Here is an 18,198-nt window from a genome sequence, read left to right as displayed (position 1 = left end):
TTAAAAAAAAAAAAAAAGGACACAGGTGTTTTTTCTGGGTAAAAGTCTGTTATGTGTTATATAGATTTAGATTTAGATATGTCTTGTCTTATAACAATGTTGCTTAAAGAGAAATTAAGAAAAATAACATATCTACTGGACAAATTCACTACACAAACAGTCTGCATGATTAGCATCTTCAGCATACTGCACAATGGACAAAAGTAGGAATTAGACTATAACAGAAAATCTCTCTCACCATAGTCTGTGTTTTCTGGTTCCCAGCAGTTTGATGGCCAAAAGTATGGAGTCTGAAGGGAACAACGGTTAATTAAGAGACAAAACTAAAAGAAACCTTACATTTCTGACAGTGTACAGCTACCCACATTGTGTTTTGAATCAAAGTATACACTGTTATGCGAGGTGGGCACGCAGTCACAGCCCTGCATCTGTCACAATAAATCATTTTGTTGTATAATGGGCTCTGTGTAACGTCATAAGCTTCTTTCAGTGAGCACTGAGAGCAGACACCAGCATGAATCTTGACCCTCCTCGGGCAGCACTGTATGGACTGGACTGGCTTCAGATGAAAACCGATTACACGTAAAGAGCAAAGTGAAGCCTGCTACTAACACAAATAGCCTCGGGCATTGATTTACTTTGGTTAGTTCTGTACTGCACACTTGGGGGGGGCAGAATGCTGGATGCAAAATCACTAAAACTGTCAATACAATTATTGACATTCAGAGCAATGTGGGTTTTCCTTTCTTTTTCATGAACCTGTAAAATTTAGGAGCACACCAACTCCTAATCAAGGTTATGACTCCAGCATATCACATTGCATTTTCAAGGTGCATTTCCAAGCTTTTCAACACCTAAAAGTTACAGTAAATATTTTTATTTAAAGTATGACGATAAACACTATGCATATTATTTCACATCTTAATTAGATGTTATTGTGTGAACAACCAAAATTGCACTTTGTGACACTATACAGGTGAAAAAACACAAGAAAGTTTTATATTTCATGCCACACTTACTATATAAACTAAATTTCAAGAAGTTTCAAGCACTTTATTAGAATTGAAGCGCCTTTCAAAGCTTAAAAAAACCCAGATTAAAATATGTATATTTATAAAAAGGAAAACATAGAAAGTTTATACTTGTATTTCTCCATTAAAAATACATTGAACAAATAATTAATCAGTCCTCAAAGTCTCCAGCCAGCCTGTCAGAATATCACATCTCTGTTTTTCATGTGATAACATTAGATATGTTATGGCCTTCTTATGTCTTATTTAAACATTACCATACTTATTTTGAGACAATCGCAAAAATCTGAATATTTCTATAATAAATATGTTTAGAACATAATAACTAACAATAAATTCCATAATTCTTACCTGAAACCTATAGAAAGTGCCATCATCTTTGAGAGTGAGGACATGGTCTGAGATGGGGAAGAAGTAACCATGTGCAGCCATCAGAGTTCCTAGGTGAAGAGCCTCCACTGGGGGGAAAAAAAGCACAAAATTCATTAATATTTTGGTGTACAACTATTGTAACAGCTTTCCCAGTTCTAGAGAGAGCAGCGGTGGTCGAGAGAGCTAGACAGTAAAGAAGAAAGGGAACAGGCCAGGCAAAAACAAAGCACCAAAACAGAGAAAAACATATTATTTTCTGGTTGTATTCTAAAGCATATAAATAAACACACACACACCTCCGCAAACCTTTGCACAACACATTGTCAGATTTTGTGTGAATACGGAGTGTATTTTGTCACCGCATGTGTATTTTGCTCAAACACACCTTATATTTAACAGACTGACATAAGAGTGTTGTCAGTCGCATCATCCAACTCTCCACAAGAAAACTTAGAAGCGTATTTTCCAAGGATCAGGCTGATAAGGCCCTATCTTAATATAAATTTATAATTTATCCCCTTTAAACCCTCTTTATTCAGTTAATACTGAGGCATTAAAAGATAAAGGTGCTTTGAGATTTCACTCTTTTATTAAAAGAAGGTTTTCTGATTATCCTGCAATCAACAGTTCCTTATCACAGATCCTGAGACGGCAGGCTGTGTTTTTTTTGTCACACAAGCTAATTAACTTTATTCACCTTTCATCTCCAAGTATAAAGTGAACAAAAAGTGACCAGAATGAATGCCAGGACTTGAATTGCTCTAATAGACTCTGCTTTGACAGAAGGATAGGCAGGTCTCAAATCCAACCTAACAACACAGCAGGAGGTCTCACTGATTAGCCCACCTTCAGCCGGGGAGGCGGAACTCATCAGTCAAATCACCTGGTGTTGTGTTTGGTTTGAGGGGAAAACGTGCTTTCCTCTGGCGCTCCACAGCACATGGTCGACCGTCCTTGATTTAAAACCATCGGATAATGAAAACATGTAATCATCATCAACTGTGTGTCTCATCTGCCACCAGTTATTCCCTGCTGCTCTCAACCTGTAACCCCTTCATGGTGTTGACATCTATTATTCATGTTTAGCATCATGTGTTGACAATTCTCTGCTGTAAGTGGCTTTTTTTTTGTTATAATGAACGGTCGGAAACAGTTTATTTACATGTTGTTTCATGAAGTCATGTCCCTGTCAATTTCTGCCATTTATTTTGATTATTTATTAAATGTTTGGCGTGAAGCCCGGGGGAGTCCAGCAGTAAACTAGGATCTTAACGCACTAATAGAACAGATATAAGGGTTGAAATGCTTGACATAGTCTAAATAGGCAGAGATGTGAATACTTTAACAGGAGCTTACTGTATGCATGCATTAAATATTCACATCTCCTCTCTCTGGCTTTCTAACACACACACACACACACACACACACACACACACACACACACACCACACATCCACACACACTGGGTGCATGTATGTATGTATGTGTGTGAGAGATAAATATAGTTTGGCTTTTCCTTTAGCACTGAGGTGACTGTCACAGCTTTGAGAGGTCAGGGTGTGTGTGTGTGTGTGTGTGTGTGTGTGTGTGTGTGTGTTTGTGTGAGACTTGGCTCCCTTCATTAATAAATAATGTCTCATAAGTTATTTAATCCTGTTTACTTATAAACACACCCTACCTCCTTATCCACTGTACTGTTTCTTACAGCAATATCACCCCACATGTGTATATAAATATATATATATATAATTTACTGTATATTATATTTTGGTGGGTTATTAAGTTAGCAGCAGAAATATTAATTTCTGTCGGAGAGCTACAGGAATGGATTATGTACGTCATTTGCTTGTGTCCATGTAAGACTGGGTAATTGAAGAACAGACATTAATTAAAATGTTATAACTGAATTGCAATACTACTGCAATTTTCATTTTTTTTAAAGGCAACATGCATGTAAAATTAGCATTTTAAAATTTAAAAGCATTGTCATGCTGCAGAGATGTTCTGGCCTACACTTCATATTTTAACAGAAGGAAACATATTTGTTGGTACAGATCTCTGCAAAATTACAAATTAATCCTTTTGGGGTTTTTAAAAAAAATGAAAATTACAATAATAAATATGACCCCTATCTGCTGTTTGAACAGGAGCTTAAGATGTACAGTTGTAGTTAGTGTCGCCCTGTAATAGCCTTAGTAATTACGATGGATGTCGAGGAGGAAGTGATGTCATGGAGTGCAAAATAAAAAGGCAGAGGTGAAGATACGTAGTATAAAGAACAACACAGTCCACTTAAGGTGGTGTGGGTCAAACAGACACAGGACTTTCACCAAGGAGACCAGTGTTCAGGTGTGAAACCAAAAGTCATCATTGTTTTATTAGGTTATAAATTCTGTGCATCATGGTAGTTAGGTCCATTTATTTTAGTATTTTAAGTGGCTTTTTCTATGCCTAACCATGGAACCGTGTTGCCAAAATGGGGACCTTTTTACAATGTTAATAACGTATCTAAAATGTGAATGTTTGGGTTTATGTATGAGAAAGTGTTGATCTCCTTCCACCAGTTGGGACACTAATTTTAGAAATGCTCCTGTAGATCGTATTTCAGTTTAGGAACAAACAATATATGTGGTTGTATGGTTTAGAAGGATGTTGGTATATTGCAAATCTTATACCAAAAAAAAAACTTTAAAAAAAACTTAAAATTTGCAATTTGAGTCAAAATAATTTAAGTTTCTTTTTTTCTAAATTGTTAAGCCTTAACTTAGAAGCAAATCTTTTGTTTTGGAGTGTTATCCCAGGCGAGACGGATGTCAGATGAAAGTAAAGTCAGCAAAGAAGAAAAATGACATCTTAGACAGTGAGTTTGCTGTCTACTATATTTCAACCACAGGGCTGATCTGCTCTCATTTTGTACAAAGCGTATTTGTCACCTGTTTGCTCAGTTTTTTCTGCCTTTGCTGAAGTGAAGCTCAGGGTTTTTTTTGATGGCGCTTTAGGGATGAATGTTGAGTGTCATCCCCACACAGTAACTGACTTCTCTAAATCCCCCCAAGAAATCCTGACACTGCATTGTCTGCACAGCCTGCTATTTTGCTCATTTCTCATTTAGGAAATCATTCAGCACAAGTTAAAAGGCAGATACAGAAAATTAGATCAAGCTGGGCAACTGCTAATTAAGTATCCAGTACAAAGATTTAATTTGTTTTTGTGTATAGAAAACATAAAGAAGGGCGTAAAAAAAATAAGCTTTGGAGACAAATGTGATGGAGGGTTTTCCGTGGGATAAATAAAAGATTAACCAGATTGTTTTGTTGATGCTTTTCTAGTAAGAGTCTATAAAGATCAATTCCTGGAAGCAAGGGAGCTTCTGACTTCCATTTAACGTATCGTAGGCTTTTCTATGAGCTTTATAGCTGACTAAACCTTGGACTGGAATTAGTCAAGTTGTCAAGACAGGCCGGCCTTGGAGTCCAGGGGGAAAACACCCTTTGATTTCATCATATTACCAGCTCTGTGCCAAATACCCAGCCGTTTGGAGCCCTGCCAAGTGGAGTGTGGGAGTATTCTTCCAGCTGAGCTTTATCTAAAGACAACGGAGGAGAGCCTTTATTTGTAGTTATATTTTGATTATCGTTGTTTGTAATATTAATTTTATGTGACTTTATACTTTTACTCCACTGCATTTCGCAGGAAAAAAACATTTGTAGTTACTCTGCAGTTTCAGATTTTACAATTTAAAAAAAGACTATGATAAGCTTATAAATCCTTTTGATGGCTTCATTTTAATAATTTTTGGGTCCCAAAGAGGTAAAATTATCCAATGATTCAAATAAAACGGAAAAGGTTTCAAGAAAAGTCCAAAATATCAGCATAAAAATGAATGAATCACCTCAAAACCCCAAGACAAGACAAGACCCAAACGCAACTGTATATGGAGTAGTTAAAATGCCCAAGCTGCTAAAACATGGTTAACGTTGTGAAACGGAACTACCTGGTTATGTTTAGACACGAAAACTCTTTAGTTAGGTTTGGAAAAAGACCAGTCCTCAATATTATTATCGCCACATCATGTAACCGCTTAACAAAACCAACAGGTCAGTGAAAATATCTGTGTTGACTGCTAACACTGGTGTCTTTGGTGAAAGTCCTGTGTTGGTTTGACTCATCTAAAAACTCTAACTTCCTCCTAATGCGAATTTTGTCGCCCTATGTCAACTGACTTCCTCCTTTTGCTTCATAATTACTACGGCCACAATTGGTCGCTGCTTAACAACGAACATAAATATCAGTCATAATAAACGACCTATTCTGCTTTTAAAGGAGATAGAAATGTTTCTCTCTATAAACTGGTGTAGCAGTTAAGGCTTGATCTCAGGAGACTGAAAGAGATCATTCAAAGTGCTCCACTACAAGAGTGACTCTTGAGTCTGATGAGGAGGAGGTTTAAAGAAGGTGGAAGGAGAACAGCAGTGCCATTATACAGAACAGTATGCACCCTCTCCGTGCTGACGTCCTCCCTCAGAGATCATTTTACCGTTCCCTCGTGTTCCACTGAGCAGATGCTCTTTCATATGCAATTCACACCCTTAATAACACACAGATACACTCACTGACAGCTTGACAGTTTTTTGTTAATGTCCTGTAAGGTGAAATTCACATTTATCTACTGTTGTTTAGTCATGTTAAGTGTTTTGATTGTTGCTTTTTTACATCTAAATTTCATCCACATGGATCTACATTATTTACTATAATATTATTCATGAATGTAAGTTTGTATATGGAGCATTGGATAAAGTGTAAATATCATTAAGTAGTGAATTTTTTTTAGCGAAGATGATACAAGAAATCCACTCGTCTGTCATTTCGACTCTCTCTCCCATAAAAACAAACACACATAAGATGCAATAACTCCAGCTCTTTACCAACAAAATGTCGGTCAAACAAAACATTATCCTCAGAGGGAGAGATTTTCATTTCACCCCCAGAAATTTTACTTTAAAAGATGGTGTTATCATCTTATCTCATGTGCAGCTCAGCTCAGTTCATTTACTTTTTGTCATATGCACTCACACATGCATGCACATATGCATACAGAACATACTGCACTATCCAGCTAACTGCCATATGTGGTTAAACACATTAAAGCTGTCAATGTTTTGCAGCGAACGTTTAATTTATGTTGCAGTTTCATTTGCACAAGGGAGGGCTGAATAGTGATGAAAACCACTATAACAATGTTAAATATGAATGTAGAATATATGATATTTTGAGTATTGATTTCTACATTTTACAGGCAGACATGATGTATATGTAAGAGCATTACAGTGCCATAAAATGTATTTAGCAATAACATGATCTTATCGATACCCCTGAGGGTATTTATTTTCATGCAGGCCAGAGGTCAGAAGAGCTGCAGACTCATGCTGGAGCTGATTTAGTTTTTACAACGCTGCTGGCCTAATCAAAATGAGAATGCAGCAAAGCTAATTCATACTGTGAGAGACTCTGTGAGATGATCAGTCCATGGCCCATTAACCTTGTTCAACCTAAGACTTGGGTTAGGGTCAGGGGTAATATTTTCTGAATCTGTCCAAGCATTTCCTGTAATTCATAAAACACAGTGCACCAGACACCTGTTTCTCATGAACGTGAAATAGACAGAAAGGATAGCCAGTCTGCCGAGTAACATTCTCCTCATCAACACCACTGAAACAACACAGCGTTTTCTACAGAAACTGTGCTGCCTTCTTCATTTTAACAGCATTTCGCTCATCATCATCTCACAGATATTGTTGTTTTTTGTTTGCAGTCTGCTGTGCTGTAGAAACAAAACATCAATACAGTAAAACCAATGTGGGGAAAAATACAAAATTTAATTGTGAACGTGTTGCAATATATGCATGGTCAGAGTGTTTGCAGTATGGACAGGAGCTGGATTAAGAAAACAGTCCTTCTCAGATCTCTTCAAGCACCCTTCTAGTTTTCTAAATGTTTCCAATCCCTTTGTTGACTGTCATGACTGCACAGTAATGTATACTAATGAATCTGGGCCACCCTAAACATGAAAAGCAGTTAATCCCAATCGTTCCCATGCTGGATAAACCAATTGACTTTAGAAATAAGATGAATGATAAAGATCTGTATCATGTATCAGACTCAAATATGCAAAATATTCTGTTAAACCGTAACAAAAGACATCTAAAACTTTTGAGAAAAACTTATGAGGCATGAATTTCTGCATAAAATGAACGAAAATAGGATTGGGGGCTACAAAGATTGCAAAATAGGACGATAATGAGTTCGTCTGGACTGCATCTGTGGCAATTTAAATGAAAATAAAAAAATCCCAATCCCCAGTCAACTTTGATATAAGCTCATCTGCCTTTACATAATAAACAAGCTGCGATGGAGCTGGGAGCCAAATTAATTGCATTTCACTTTTCTGTGTTTTTCAGCCCCACCAGGAGTTGTTCTGTGCTAAAGTCACTAAGTTTCGCACAACACTCTGTTCACCACCGCAGGGCAATTGACAGCTTGTTTTGTGTCTGTTTGTGAAAAAAATAAAACTGACAAAAAAAACAAAACAGTCTTAAAGTACAGAGAACATCTGCTTGTTGACATGTTTTCAGACTCTTCACTGTGATAAAATTGCATTTGACCATTTTGATTGAGAATATTATTATGGCAGAATATTTTCAATAAGACAGGTGGCACAAAATGTAGCACTATAAATGTAAATTTTGCTTTAAGGAATGGCGTGTTATTGCAAGGCCTCAGAAAAGCTTTCTTGTTGTTGATGGTTTATCTGTTTTTATTTGTTTGTTTGTTTGTTTGTTTTGGAATATCAGAGGTGCTGTGATACAGAATCACTGTTATTCACAGGCCCGAGGCTTGGGAAAAAGCATAATCTCTTGAGAAATGAAAAAATGAAAAAAACAAAAGAGAGAAAAAACAAAACAAAAGCAGAGTTTTATCATAATCTAACTGCTGTGTTTTTGCCCTTAAAATCACACACATACACATAAACAAGTGTGTGCATAATAACCTTTCAAATATAAACCCACAATTGACAAACAGATAAGACAGGCAGATCTTTGCATACAAATGAAACAACTCACAAAGGATTAGTGAGCTGATGAGTCAGCTGAGTATCACAACTATGAACTGGCTGTACAATACTGAGGCACACACTAGAACAAACAAACACTGGGATGCACCCACACACATAAACACTCCAATATCCAACTTAAAAAGATTGTTATCCAAATTGTTAGCTGTATCTCTTTATCCCCATCTTAAATGCAAGCAAGCAACCAAGTTTTCACATTTATCACAGTTCAACCTGCATACTTTGGAGTCATTTTATGTGCAAAGGGAGGCTAAAATAACGATCTGACAACTCCCTAAGGACTAGTCTAGCTCTACTTTATCACTCTGGAATAAAATAAGTATGATATAAGACAGAAAAAAGGAGGAACAAGAATCACAGGGTCTGCTGTAGCCCAGGGACATAAAAAGACAGCTAAAAGAAAAATGCAGAACTCATTATAAATGATGGCACACATAAGTTCCACAAAGGCAGGTAGGAGTAACTCTTAATAATCTAAATAATCCTTTTTATTGTTATCTTTTTTTTCTCTCTTGTTATGTTGCTGTGATAATCCCCAGCAAGCTTATAATTATACAAAATAAACAACTGTAACAATATCAGCAATATAGTCCTTAGAGCAACATTACCTGTAATAATAAGAGCTAATCTTGCCAATCAGTTGGAGGATGTAAGCAGGAAGTACACTGTTGCCATGGAGTCAGTTAGATTGTTAGTTTAGAACCGCAACGTGAGCTCCGTTTTTAGCCTATATTTTTCTTACATTTTGGCAAACTAGCACCATCAAAAGTATGCCGAATTGGTTATTAGCCATTTCTTTTTAAAATGCAAACATGGGTGTTGACACAACTGTCACTGGATTGTCTTGACACTGAAGAAAACATACAAACCTGTTGATTCTCAAGTTAGTTCTGGAGTTAGCTATAAGGAGCGTCTTCTTTTTTATGATTTATGAAAGTTTCTTCACAATGGACATCGGTGGCAACGATATCCTCAGAAAGTGTAAGTAACGCTAAATTTAAAAAAAAATGTCTGTGTGTTCAAGTTTGACTGAATTATGACTCCGAGAAGTGTTCAAATTGTTTGGCTAATTATGCGCTAATTTAAATTTAACATTGGCTCGTTGAGCTCCAACTGTTGACCGTGTTGTTAAAGAGGCCAAATTAGTGGCCAAAGATCAACAACTATCTTACCTTGTTTGATGTTTTAAAACATCAGTATGCACCTGTCACTTTCAACCTTTGCTTTCAACTCACACACCACCAATGCATCATGACTGTCACACCCCCTGCAACACAACCTCTGCCCTATATCAATTATCAACAAGCTCTTTACCTTGATCTTCGATGTCCAGATTCTTGATCATCCACTGTACAATATCAGAACCTGAAATGAGAGAAAGCACATACATATGAATCACTGATATGATATCTAATATATTCACAGTGTGCTGAAACACCTCTTTGCATGCAGATGCAAATGAAAAGGGAAAACAATGACACTCTTAACCCTACCCACCTCCCTTCATCATCACAGTGCATACCAATTCCTCTCGCCTTGCACCATGTGGGTGGGTAATAGGCCATCCATTACCAAATTTTCTTTTCTGACACCCTCTCCAAGCCAGCTCTCTTTGGCTGTAGTCCATTAATATAAATGACCGGAGAGGTACAATGACATAATGAAGCATCTATTGTGTACAGTAACAACACAATTTGTCTGACTCAGTCACAGCACAGTCGTTGCAATTGCAATTGTTTCATTTAATAAGTCAATGCATCATATTGAGCATTTCCAACTGTCACAAATAAAAAACTAAGATGTGAACAGGTCAGACTGAGAGGAGAGGAGAATACTGAACAAATGACAAGGCAAGTGTTTATGTTTTTTTAAAACAGATGATTCAATCACCAAGTACTATTTTAGTAAAGGTGTAGAAATGACTTGTATATTATGTTTTCTTGTTTGAACATAAAACTTTTCATATGGTGGATGTCATTTTGCAATTCATCTTCCCCGTCTGAGAATGCAACTGAATCATTTTCACATCTCAGAAAAACATAACAGCCTCCTCTGCCCCCTGGGCATTTTCACACCCCGCCACAACATGTGACTTTGCCACTTTGGCTAAATTTATATTTTCTAAGCTATTATTACTGTCTGTCATGCTGACAGGTGAAGGTATGCTGAGGAGAAGAGAGCCACAGAAGGCAGAAAAAGGTGTGAAATGGAGACATGAGGGAATTCATGCAGTGAGACAGTCAGTCCCTGTGGCTGTCTCTCTGTCCATCAAGCTATCTTTCTGTCTGTCTGTGTTTTGTCTTCATTGCATCCGCTTGCATTTCGACGCCTCCATAACCAGATGAGATTTTCCATGGATTAACATCATTAATACAACCCCATTTTCACACTATCAAAGTTGACCCACTTTCTAAGAGAGAGCTTAAATGAGATGTGTAAGGTAATCCTCTAACAAGGCTGTTCCCCGAATTGATTAATATCATGCCCATAGATTGGGCTGTGCGTGTATGTGTACAGGCGCAAGCATGTGTGTGCATCGGAATATGACATTAATATAAGCAGAGGGATAAGCAATAACATCAACAATTAATGATCCCAATGTTGGCACATATTATATTTCTGTCACAAAAAGTAACTCCGAAATGGGCAACATGCACAGCTGAAAATACTTATTAATTAATACTAATTATTTACAAAAATTATACACACAAAAATGGCAAAGGAGAGCTGCAATTATAAAGAAAATATGGGAAATGTTATAATAAACTGCCATGGGTAATAATCTGTATAACTGACCTCTTCTCAGCATGAAAAGAAAACAAATGATGATCCCAACAATGGCACATATTGTATTTCTGCAGCAAAAAGTAACTCAGCAAAGGGCAACATGCCTAGCTGAGCTGGAAATACTTAATATACTTTTTCTCTTCTATTCTTACAAATTAAGTGGAAATGATGAATCGAGGAAAGTAGCAATAATATTAAGAGGTTGTAAAAAAGTAAAACCATATGAGTTAAAGACAAAAAAGTATAGCATATAGTAGTAGCATAAAGCCATGTTCAGTATGCAACAAAGAATTAAAAGAATTATGAGGAAAAAAAGGAAAATGTTGTAAGATCCTATAAATAGTAAAAACCTGTAGCACGACTGACCTCTTCTTTGCATTAATTGAAAACAAACTCAAGAGTTGTTTCTAAGCTATGTTGTTCTATTTAAGGAATGAAGGCCATTTTGCACAAAATACAACATACTGAAACAACACACTCAAAGGAGGCTCATTGAAAACACATATAGCTACATCTGGGGGGGCTTAACATTATGAGTATGTCATTTGTATTTACTCTAAATAATATGTGGTTGACAAATCCCTCTTTTGCACCTGTGTGATAAGACATTTGACATGTAAGATGAAAAAAATCCAATTTATAACCCGGCTCACCAGTAAAAATAAGGAAAAAAATAGCCACATTTGTAACAGCAATTCTGCAAAAATTACAGTGTATGGGAATTATGTAGATACACCTCCTCTGTCAGCAATCCAGGCATTTGAGAGTAAGTGCTGTTGCTGTAACAGGTGAATAAATTTCAGGGTGAATAAAAAAAAAATCAATGTATTTTATTAGAAATCGAGGCTGCAGAAAGCGGTGCAGAGGAAAAAACACAGTGCAGCAACCTAGGTTACATCCCCAACTGTTTTGCTTAGAGCTTGGCCAAGTGCTCCAATGAGCACGACTGGAGTGGCAGTGTTTACAGAGGGGAAGCTACACAGGGACCGTGTCTTTGTTGCAGCCCCAGAAACTAACAGGGGACTAGTGTTCTGGTGGAGCCAGCATGGAGTCTGAAAATTACACTCCACAATGATGCAATCCTAACAGGAATTGCAGGTATTTTGACAGAAATATATTATAATGTGTGTGATTATGCGATAGCTTTAGTCATCAGGATGAAGTGTAAGTATAACTGTAGTTAGATATTACTGTATATAGGGTAGGTGCAAAACAGAGCTATAATTCAGCCATCTGTTGCGATGCTCTGTCGTGTTCCCATAGACATAGCCAGTGTAGGCGTTTGCTATAGCTGTATTGATTGTATAATGACAGAAAGATGGAACAGAGATGGATCTGAGCTGAAGTTGTTTGTAAAATCATTAATCAATATAGCCCAGAGCAAACAAAACACAGTGTAGCAGACTTGGCATGAAAAAGGAATCAAACAACAAAAAAAGAACTGTGCATCAGCTGCCCTTTTATATGCCCAAAGCATTTGTCATTCTTTCACTAACGTCACCGAAGCTAAAGTTAGCTATTTAAATTTATCTGTGTCTGTGTCTATATGTTGGTGCTCACTGCCAACCTTCAACCCTCATCTTAGCCACACGTGTCAAAAAATGGCCTGGACTTGTCACTGGTTGTGACAAAACAAACCTTAGTTAGCAGTGATGGTGACTGGTGGTGGTTCTAGCATTGTTGGTGAGACAAAAACATGCAACATCTTTGCATGATTTTCAGAAACAAGCACTTGAAGGAAAATCTTAGAATTACAATACTGGATTATTAAATTCCTCCTCCGGACACGTTTTATAATATTTAGTAAGATTTTGCTTAACACAATGTTAAGAAGGGGCTGGAAGCACATGTTCTCTCTGATTGAGAAATCCTGAACTGGCACCCATTCCACCACCACTACTTGCGCTTCATTGACTAGTGAAGAAAGAGCAGTGCTAGCTGGCCACTAGCAATCTGCAGCCTGCAGCGGTAGTTTTGACGTCTAGTGTATTTTCTCTGTTAGAGGAAACATCTGGCAGATTCAGATACATGTTTGAGCCTCTGTCAAACCCGGACTCGGATGACGTTTCTGTTGTGCACCAAAAAATTACCGTGTTAGCTTGCGACTGCAGCTTGTGGTGGTAAAACATAGAATCATATTTGCTACAATGTCCACTCGCTGTGCTGGAGGACTTTTTTCCTCCAGCTTTTGCATGTTGGACAGCGATTGGCTTTTGAAGTTGTGACCTACCTAATCTAGCTTGCCCAGCATATGTTTGAATCTCAGATTTTAGGGAAGTGCACACATCAACTCCCTTCAGTAGAGGAATGTGGAAAACACCTCTCTGGTGACAACCTTTCCACAGACACGAGTCAGTATAGTCAAAGTTAGACATTTCAGGGGACATAAACATAAGAAAATCACATTTTTGAGTGGAGGGGAAATGTAATGCACCAGACATTTATATATCCTTAATATTTTATTCAGAATGTATACCATCAAAGCTATATACACTTTTATTTTTTTATACTATAGGTTTAAAACTGTAAGTCTATATTACAGTAAATAATACATGAAAGCGAGGATGACCTCACTCCTCTTAGCTTTTGAATGCTGTGTTTAACTTGAATAATCTCTTATGGAGTATCACTCCAGCACGGATTCTTATCTATTAGGTTGCTCAGTTCGAAAATCCAATATGATCCTCTTGACATTCTGGCACTGCTGGTGTGAAATGCAAAACGGACAACTCTCTAAATACTTTCAGTGTTTTGTTTGGCCAGAACAGAGTACTAGTCGGGTACTTTGTGGGTGGGAGCCAAGTGGAGAAGAGGAAGAGGAGAGGAGCACAACAGAACACAGCAGAGAGATAAAAGCCTTACCTGAAAAAACACTGGGGATCTTGGTTAGAAAACTTTTCACTGTTCGGATGGGGATGCCATTTTTCTCATCCTGCATGCGTGCTATTACTTCCTCCATCTGGACAACACAGAGACAGTGGGGGAGGGGGAGAGGAGAAGAAAGAGAGAGTTTGATCAACTTGCACTAGTAAGTGTAGGTTGTGTGTGAGCAAGACAGAAAAAGGTAAACATATAATAACAGGTTCCTGTGTGGATCAACCATGTCTCCATGGGACAGAGAGTGAGATGAGGAAGTTGGTGACTAACAGTCACTGCCGTCAGATTTCTGCTTCTCTATTGACAAATCTCTTTGATTTGTGTCATGTGTGCACATAAAACCTCCAGTTAGCTGCACTTATTGAATTCTGCAACAACCATTACATTTTAGAAGTCTGGCAAAGACATTATTTTGTAAAGATCTATTGCAGTATATTTGTGTCCTGAAAAAGCTACACTTCCAGACTTTGCAGAGCAGAAAAAATCATTAATTTCAGGCACAAATGTTTTGTGTTCAGCAGTGACTGTACCGAGGAATGACATGCATGGACGAATAGACACACATTTAAAAAAAACACTCGCACACGCCACTGAGACAGAAATGTACTGGGAGTTGTCTCTAGGGCCTGGCAGGGCAACACAAGGCAGCCACGTTACCAAGAACACACAGAAGGGAGCAAAGCAGAGAGTAGAGCCTGGCCCCGATACGTCAGGCAGATCGGAGGCCTAACTCCCCCCTCGGTGTAAAAATACACACATGGAAAATGTGTACACAGAATTCAACAGCCTGGCAACACACTAATATGTGCTACACAAACAGGCACACATTTACAAAATGTGTTGCTTCAAATCCCTCCACCTGTAAAGGATTTTCTGTACTAAGAGGTATTCATTGGGGATGGTCAATTTCCAGTTTTTCAGTTCTGTCAAGGCTTGTCTTTTCTTTTCTTTTTTTTTTTCTATTACAGACAAATACCACAAGCATATGATGGTAAAATTTATTAGTAAAAGATTATGCTGAAAAAAAAAGGCATTCATAGGCATAATGTCTCAGGTTTAATTAATTAAAGTGTGATTATTTTAATCTTTTAAATCAATCAAATGTTTCTTTCATTAAATAATGTTTAATCTGTCAACCTCACAGTGAAGACAAGCAAAAATGTGTGCTTCTTGGTACAAGCATGCTCTTCTTAGGTGTTTTTTGATACTCAATGGTATTGAAGCTATACGGTCGGTGCATAAGAGTGCTTTTACACCTGAGCTGTTTGGTCTGCTTGAAATTAACTCTGGTGCGTTTTGTCAGATAATCCATTTGGTTTTTTGCTGCTGTGAACGCTCCAACGAACTCTGGTACCGAACTCTTGTCTACTAAAATATGGGTCTCAGTTCGATTCCATATATACCAGAATTCAGTTCGCTGTAGGTCCAAACCAAAGACACATCACATTCTGGGTTGAATTTGGGAGGAAATTTGAGAATCAACACCAGGCGTATTGGACAGACGTGGTCTAATGATGAAGTAAAGGCCCTTATTTAAATATGGTCAGACAGTCACAGAATACAGTTGCTTGTGGCTACACACAAAAACAACAAAGTCTTCAATTCTGTAGTGACTGAAAGGTGGCTAATGGATTCAATCGCACAGCGGAATAATGCTGCAAAAAAATTAAAAAAAACATTAAAGTCTGCGTCTTGCTTCAAAAAAGTGTCAGCTCTTTCGATCATATATTCAGTCCAATAGATGAAGGACATCGTCAATAGTTTGACATTTGTTTACAATGCCTGGTGCGCTTGATAAAGCACAGTGTGGAAGCAAACCAAACCAAAGGAAAAACATTGCAACATCACCGCTGATGTCCACCAGACTTTATATGTGAAAGCAACCTAAAAATATAGAAGTTCTATACCAAGCCCTTTTAGTATGAGTAGGAGTAGTTTGTTCAATGTACCTGTTCTATTATGAAGTATATACCTGTAGCTGTGTTTAAATGGTCTTTTTGATTTAAAATGTATTTGTATGTGATTATATATAACATATAACCAGTGGTAACTGAGTGTGTTGTGTCTGTATGTTGTGACTGTTCATTTCACTGATGTGTTATGTTCTTCTCACAGGTCTGACTTCATGGATCATCCCCCTCATATTTGTTTCCTCTCCATCTTCGTATGACACAGGACTCATCAGTGGAGCTCATCTGGGAAAGGTAACAGTTTGTTCTATTCCGTACAAATGAAGGTTGTGTGTGGGTGAAAGTGAATTTCTTCTTCAGATTAAGAAAAAGCTTGTTTTGATATGTAAATCTGTCACTACTTGGCAGTTCATGAGCTAGTACTGTAGCATTGTGTTATAATGAAAGCTTGTAGCTATTCAAATACCCTGGAGCTGAAAATCATCCCAGTTAGGGATTGGAGCCTAATTGACAATGATCGAGCACAGGCAAATACTGTAACTAAAGAGCTGCTGGAGGACACTTGAAGGCCTGGCAAGAATGAGAGAGGGAGCAATAAAAAGAGAGGGAAAAAAATGCATTTTCAGATTATTTCAGTCTTTTGTTGATGTCCTTTTCCCTCAGATGTACTGCATGAGGAGGTCAGTAGATCTGCCTCTACAAAAAGTTTCCTTGGAGGTTCACTAATGTGAATCAGGTGGGTGCCAATGCCACTATGAAATAATATATAAATATGAAATAGAGTTCTGAAAACAACCCAAATTTCTTACATTAATATCAAGACCTCTGTGGAAAAATCAATCCTAACTGCTTCTGGCTACCCTCTTTTGATTTCTGCTTCCATGTAGTTGTTTATTGGTGATTTATTTTCTTATTCCCACACATAACTGATTTGTTCCTTATTAATACCACTGTCGCACCAACGTCTTCACCAGCTTAATAGACCACAATGCACTGCAGCCAAAAAGATGGGTTTTGTTTTTGATAAGGGGCACTTCTGCAATCCTAGACATCCAACACTTTGTTATTGATCATTCTGGGAAATGTAAGAAGGGACTGAATTAATGGGAGACAAGGCAGGAAAAAGGGGGGAATCTCAAACAGACTTACAGTATTTGATCACAACACAGTGGAAGCTGTTGAAATTTTGACATCTAACAGATTAAGGATCAGAGGGTGAGATATTCCTTTGTTGTTTCTCACCAACGCTAGTTGAAGTTAGAGATAATAATATCAATAGGAACTGTGCTAAAATCACACTTGTATGAATGCATCATTATATAATTCAGGCTAGCACCTAAAACAAAAATTAATAGTACTCATGCGGCCTCCTTTTATGTGTCGCATGCATCATTTCCTTTGCTGTTTTTAATATATTTCTCTAAATTAATCCTAATTGTGTTGAGCTCATCCCCTGTTGAATAAGTGCGCCTTATAACGCCAACCTTCCCCCTGTATCTATGTCTCACTGTCTTACTCTGAGAGTTAGCTGGCACTGTGAGACACAGAGCACACAAGGACAACAAGCACCAGTGATCAATACTTCACACACTCTCTCCTATCTCTGCAAACCCTCACCGCCTACACATGGTAAAATGCCACCAGCGTGAATATTCAGGATCTAAAGCTCTTGAAGTCGGGATGCTCTCTGGCTTCATGTTGTGAGGAAGAGAGGAAAGTCGTTTCCCTCTAGAGAGAGGGAGAGAGAGCAAGAGTCTCTCGTTCTCTCTCCGTCCCCCACCCATCCACCCACCCAGAGCTGTCTGCCTGCGTCTCTGCAGCCTCTTAACAGATAAGAGTGAGTGTTTTGGCTGCACAGTGTGAATCATTGAATAATGATGGCACAGGACTCAGTACATATGAAGTGACTAACAAAAGCTCCGGATATAAGCACATACTGAGCTTCAGCACACGGCTCCAAGCACTTCAAAGACTATCACTGAGGGCACTCTGGGTGCAATCAGAATGTTCTAAAGCAACCATTTAGAGCAAAAAAACATTTGTAAATCAATGCTGGCCGGTTAGATTTCTTTTTAGCCCTTGTTAAGTG

The 18,198-nt window shown here is 37.9% G+C and overlaps 1 protein-coding gene across 2 annotated transcripts in view; it reads right to left on the bottom strand.

The window, feature by feature from the left end:
- The window catches only part of rgs7a (regulator of G protein signaling 7a), a 60,845-nt gene that overhangs the window by 12,199 nt on the left and 30,448 nt on the right, over positions 1-18,198 (bottom strand). For both annotated transcript variants that reach the window (XM_059359420.1, XM_059359419.1), the window contains exons 3-6: positions 14,185-14,281; positions 9,850-9,900; positions 1,383-1,489; positions 239-290 (exon numbers count right to left, since the gene is read on the bottom strand). In XM_059359420.1, coding sequence (XP_059215403.1) covers positions 239-290; positions 1,383-1,489; positions 9,850-9,900; positions 14,185-14,281 — 307 coding nt within the window. The remainder of the gene's footprint in view (positions 1-238; positions 291-1,382; positions 1,490-9,849; positions 9,901-14,184; positions 14,282-18,198) is intronic.

Source organism: Centropristis striata, chromosome 20 (assembly GCF_030273125.1).
Source record: "Centropristis striata isolate RG_2023a ecotype Rhode Island chromosome 20, C.striata_1.0, whole genome shotgun sequence".
Classification (NCBI taxonomy): domain Eukaryota; kingdom Metazoa; phylum Chordata; class Actinopteri; order Perciformes; family Serranidae; genus Centropristis; species Centropristis striata.
This window is presented reverse-complemented; position numbering and strand designations above follow the sequence as displayed.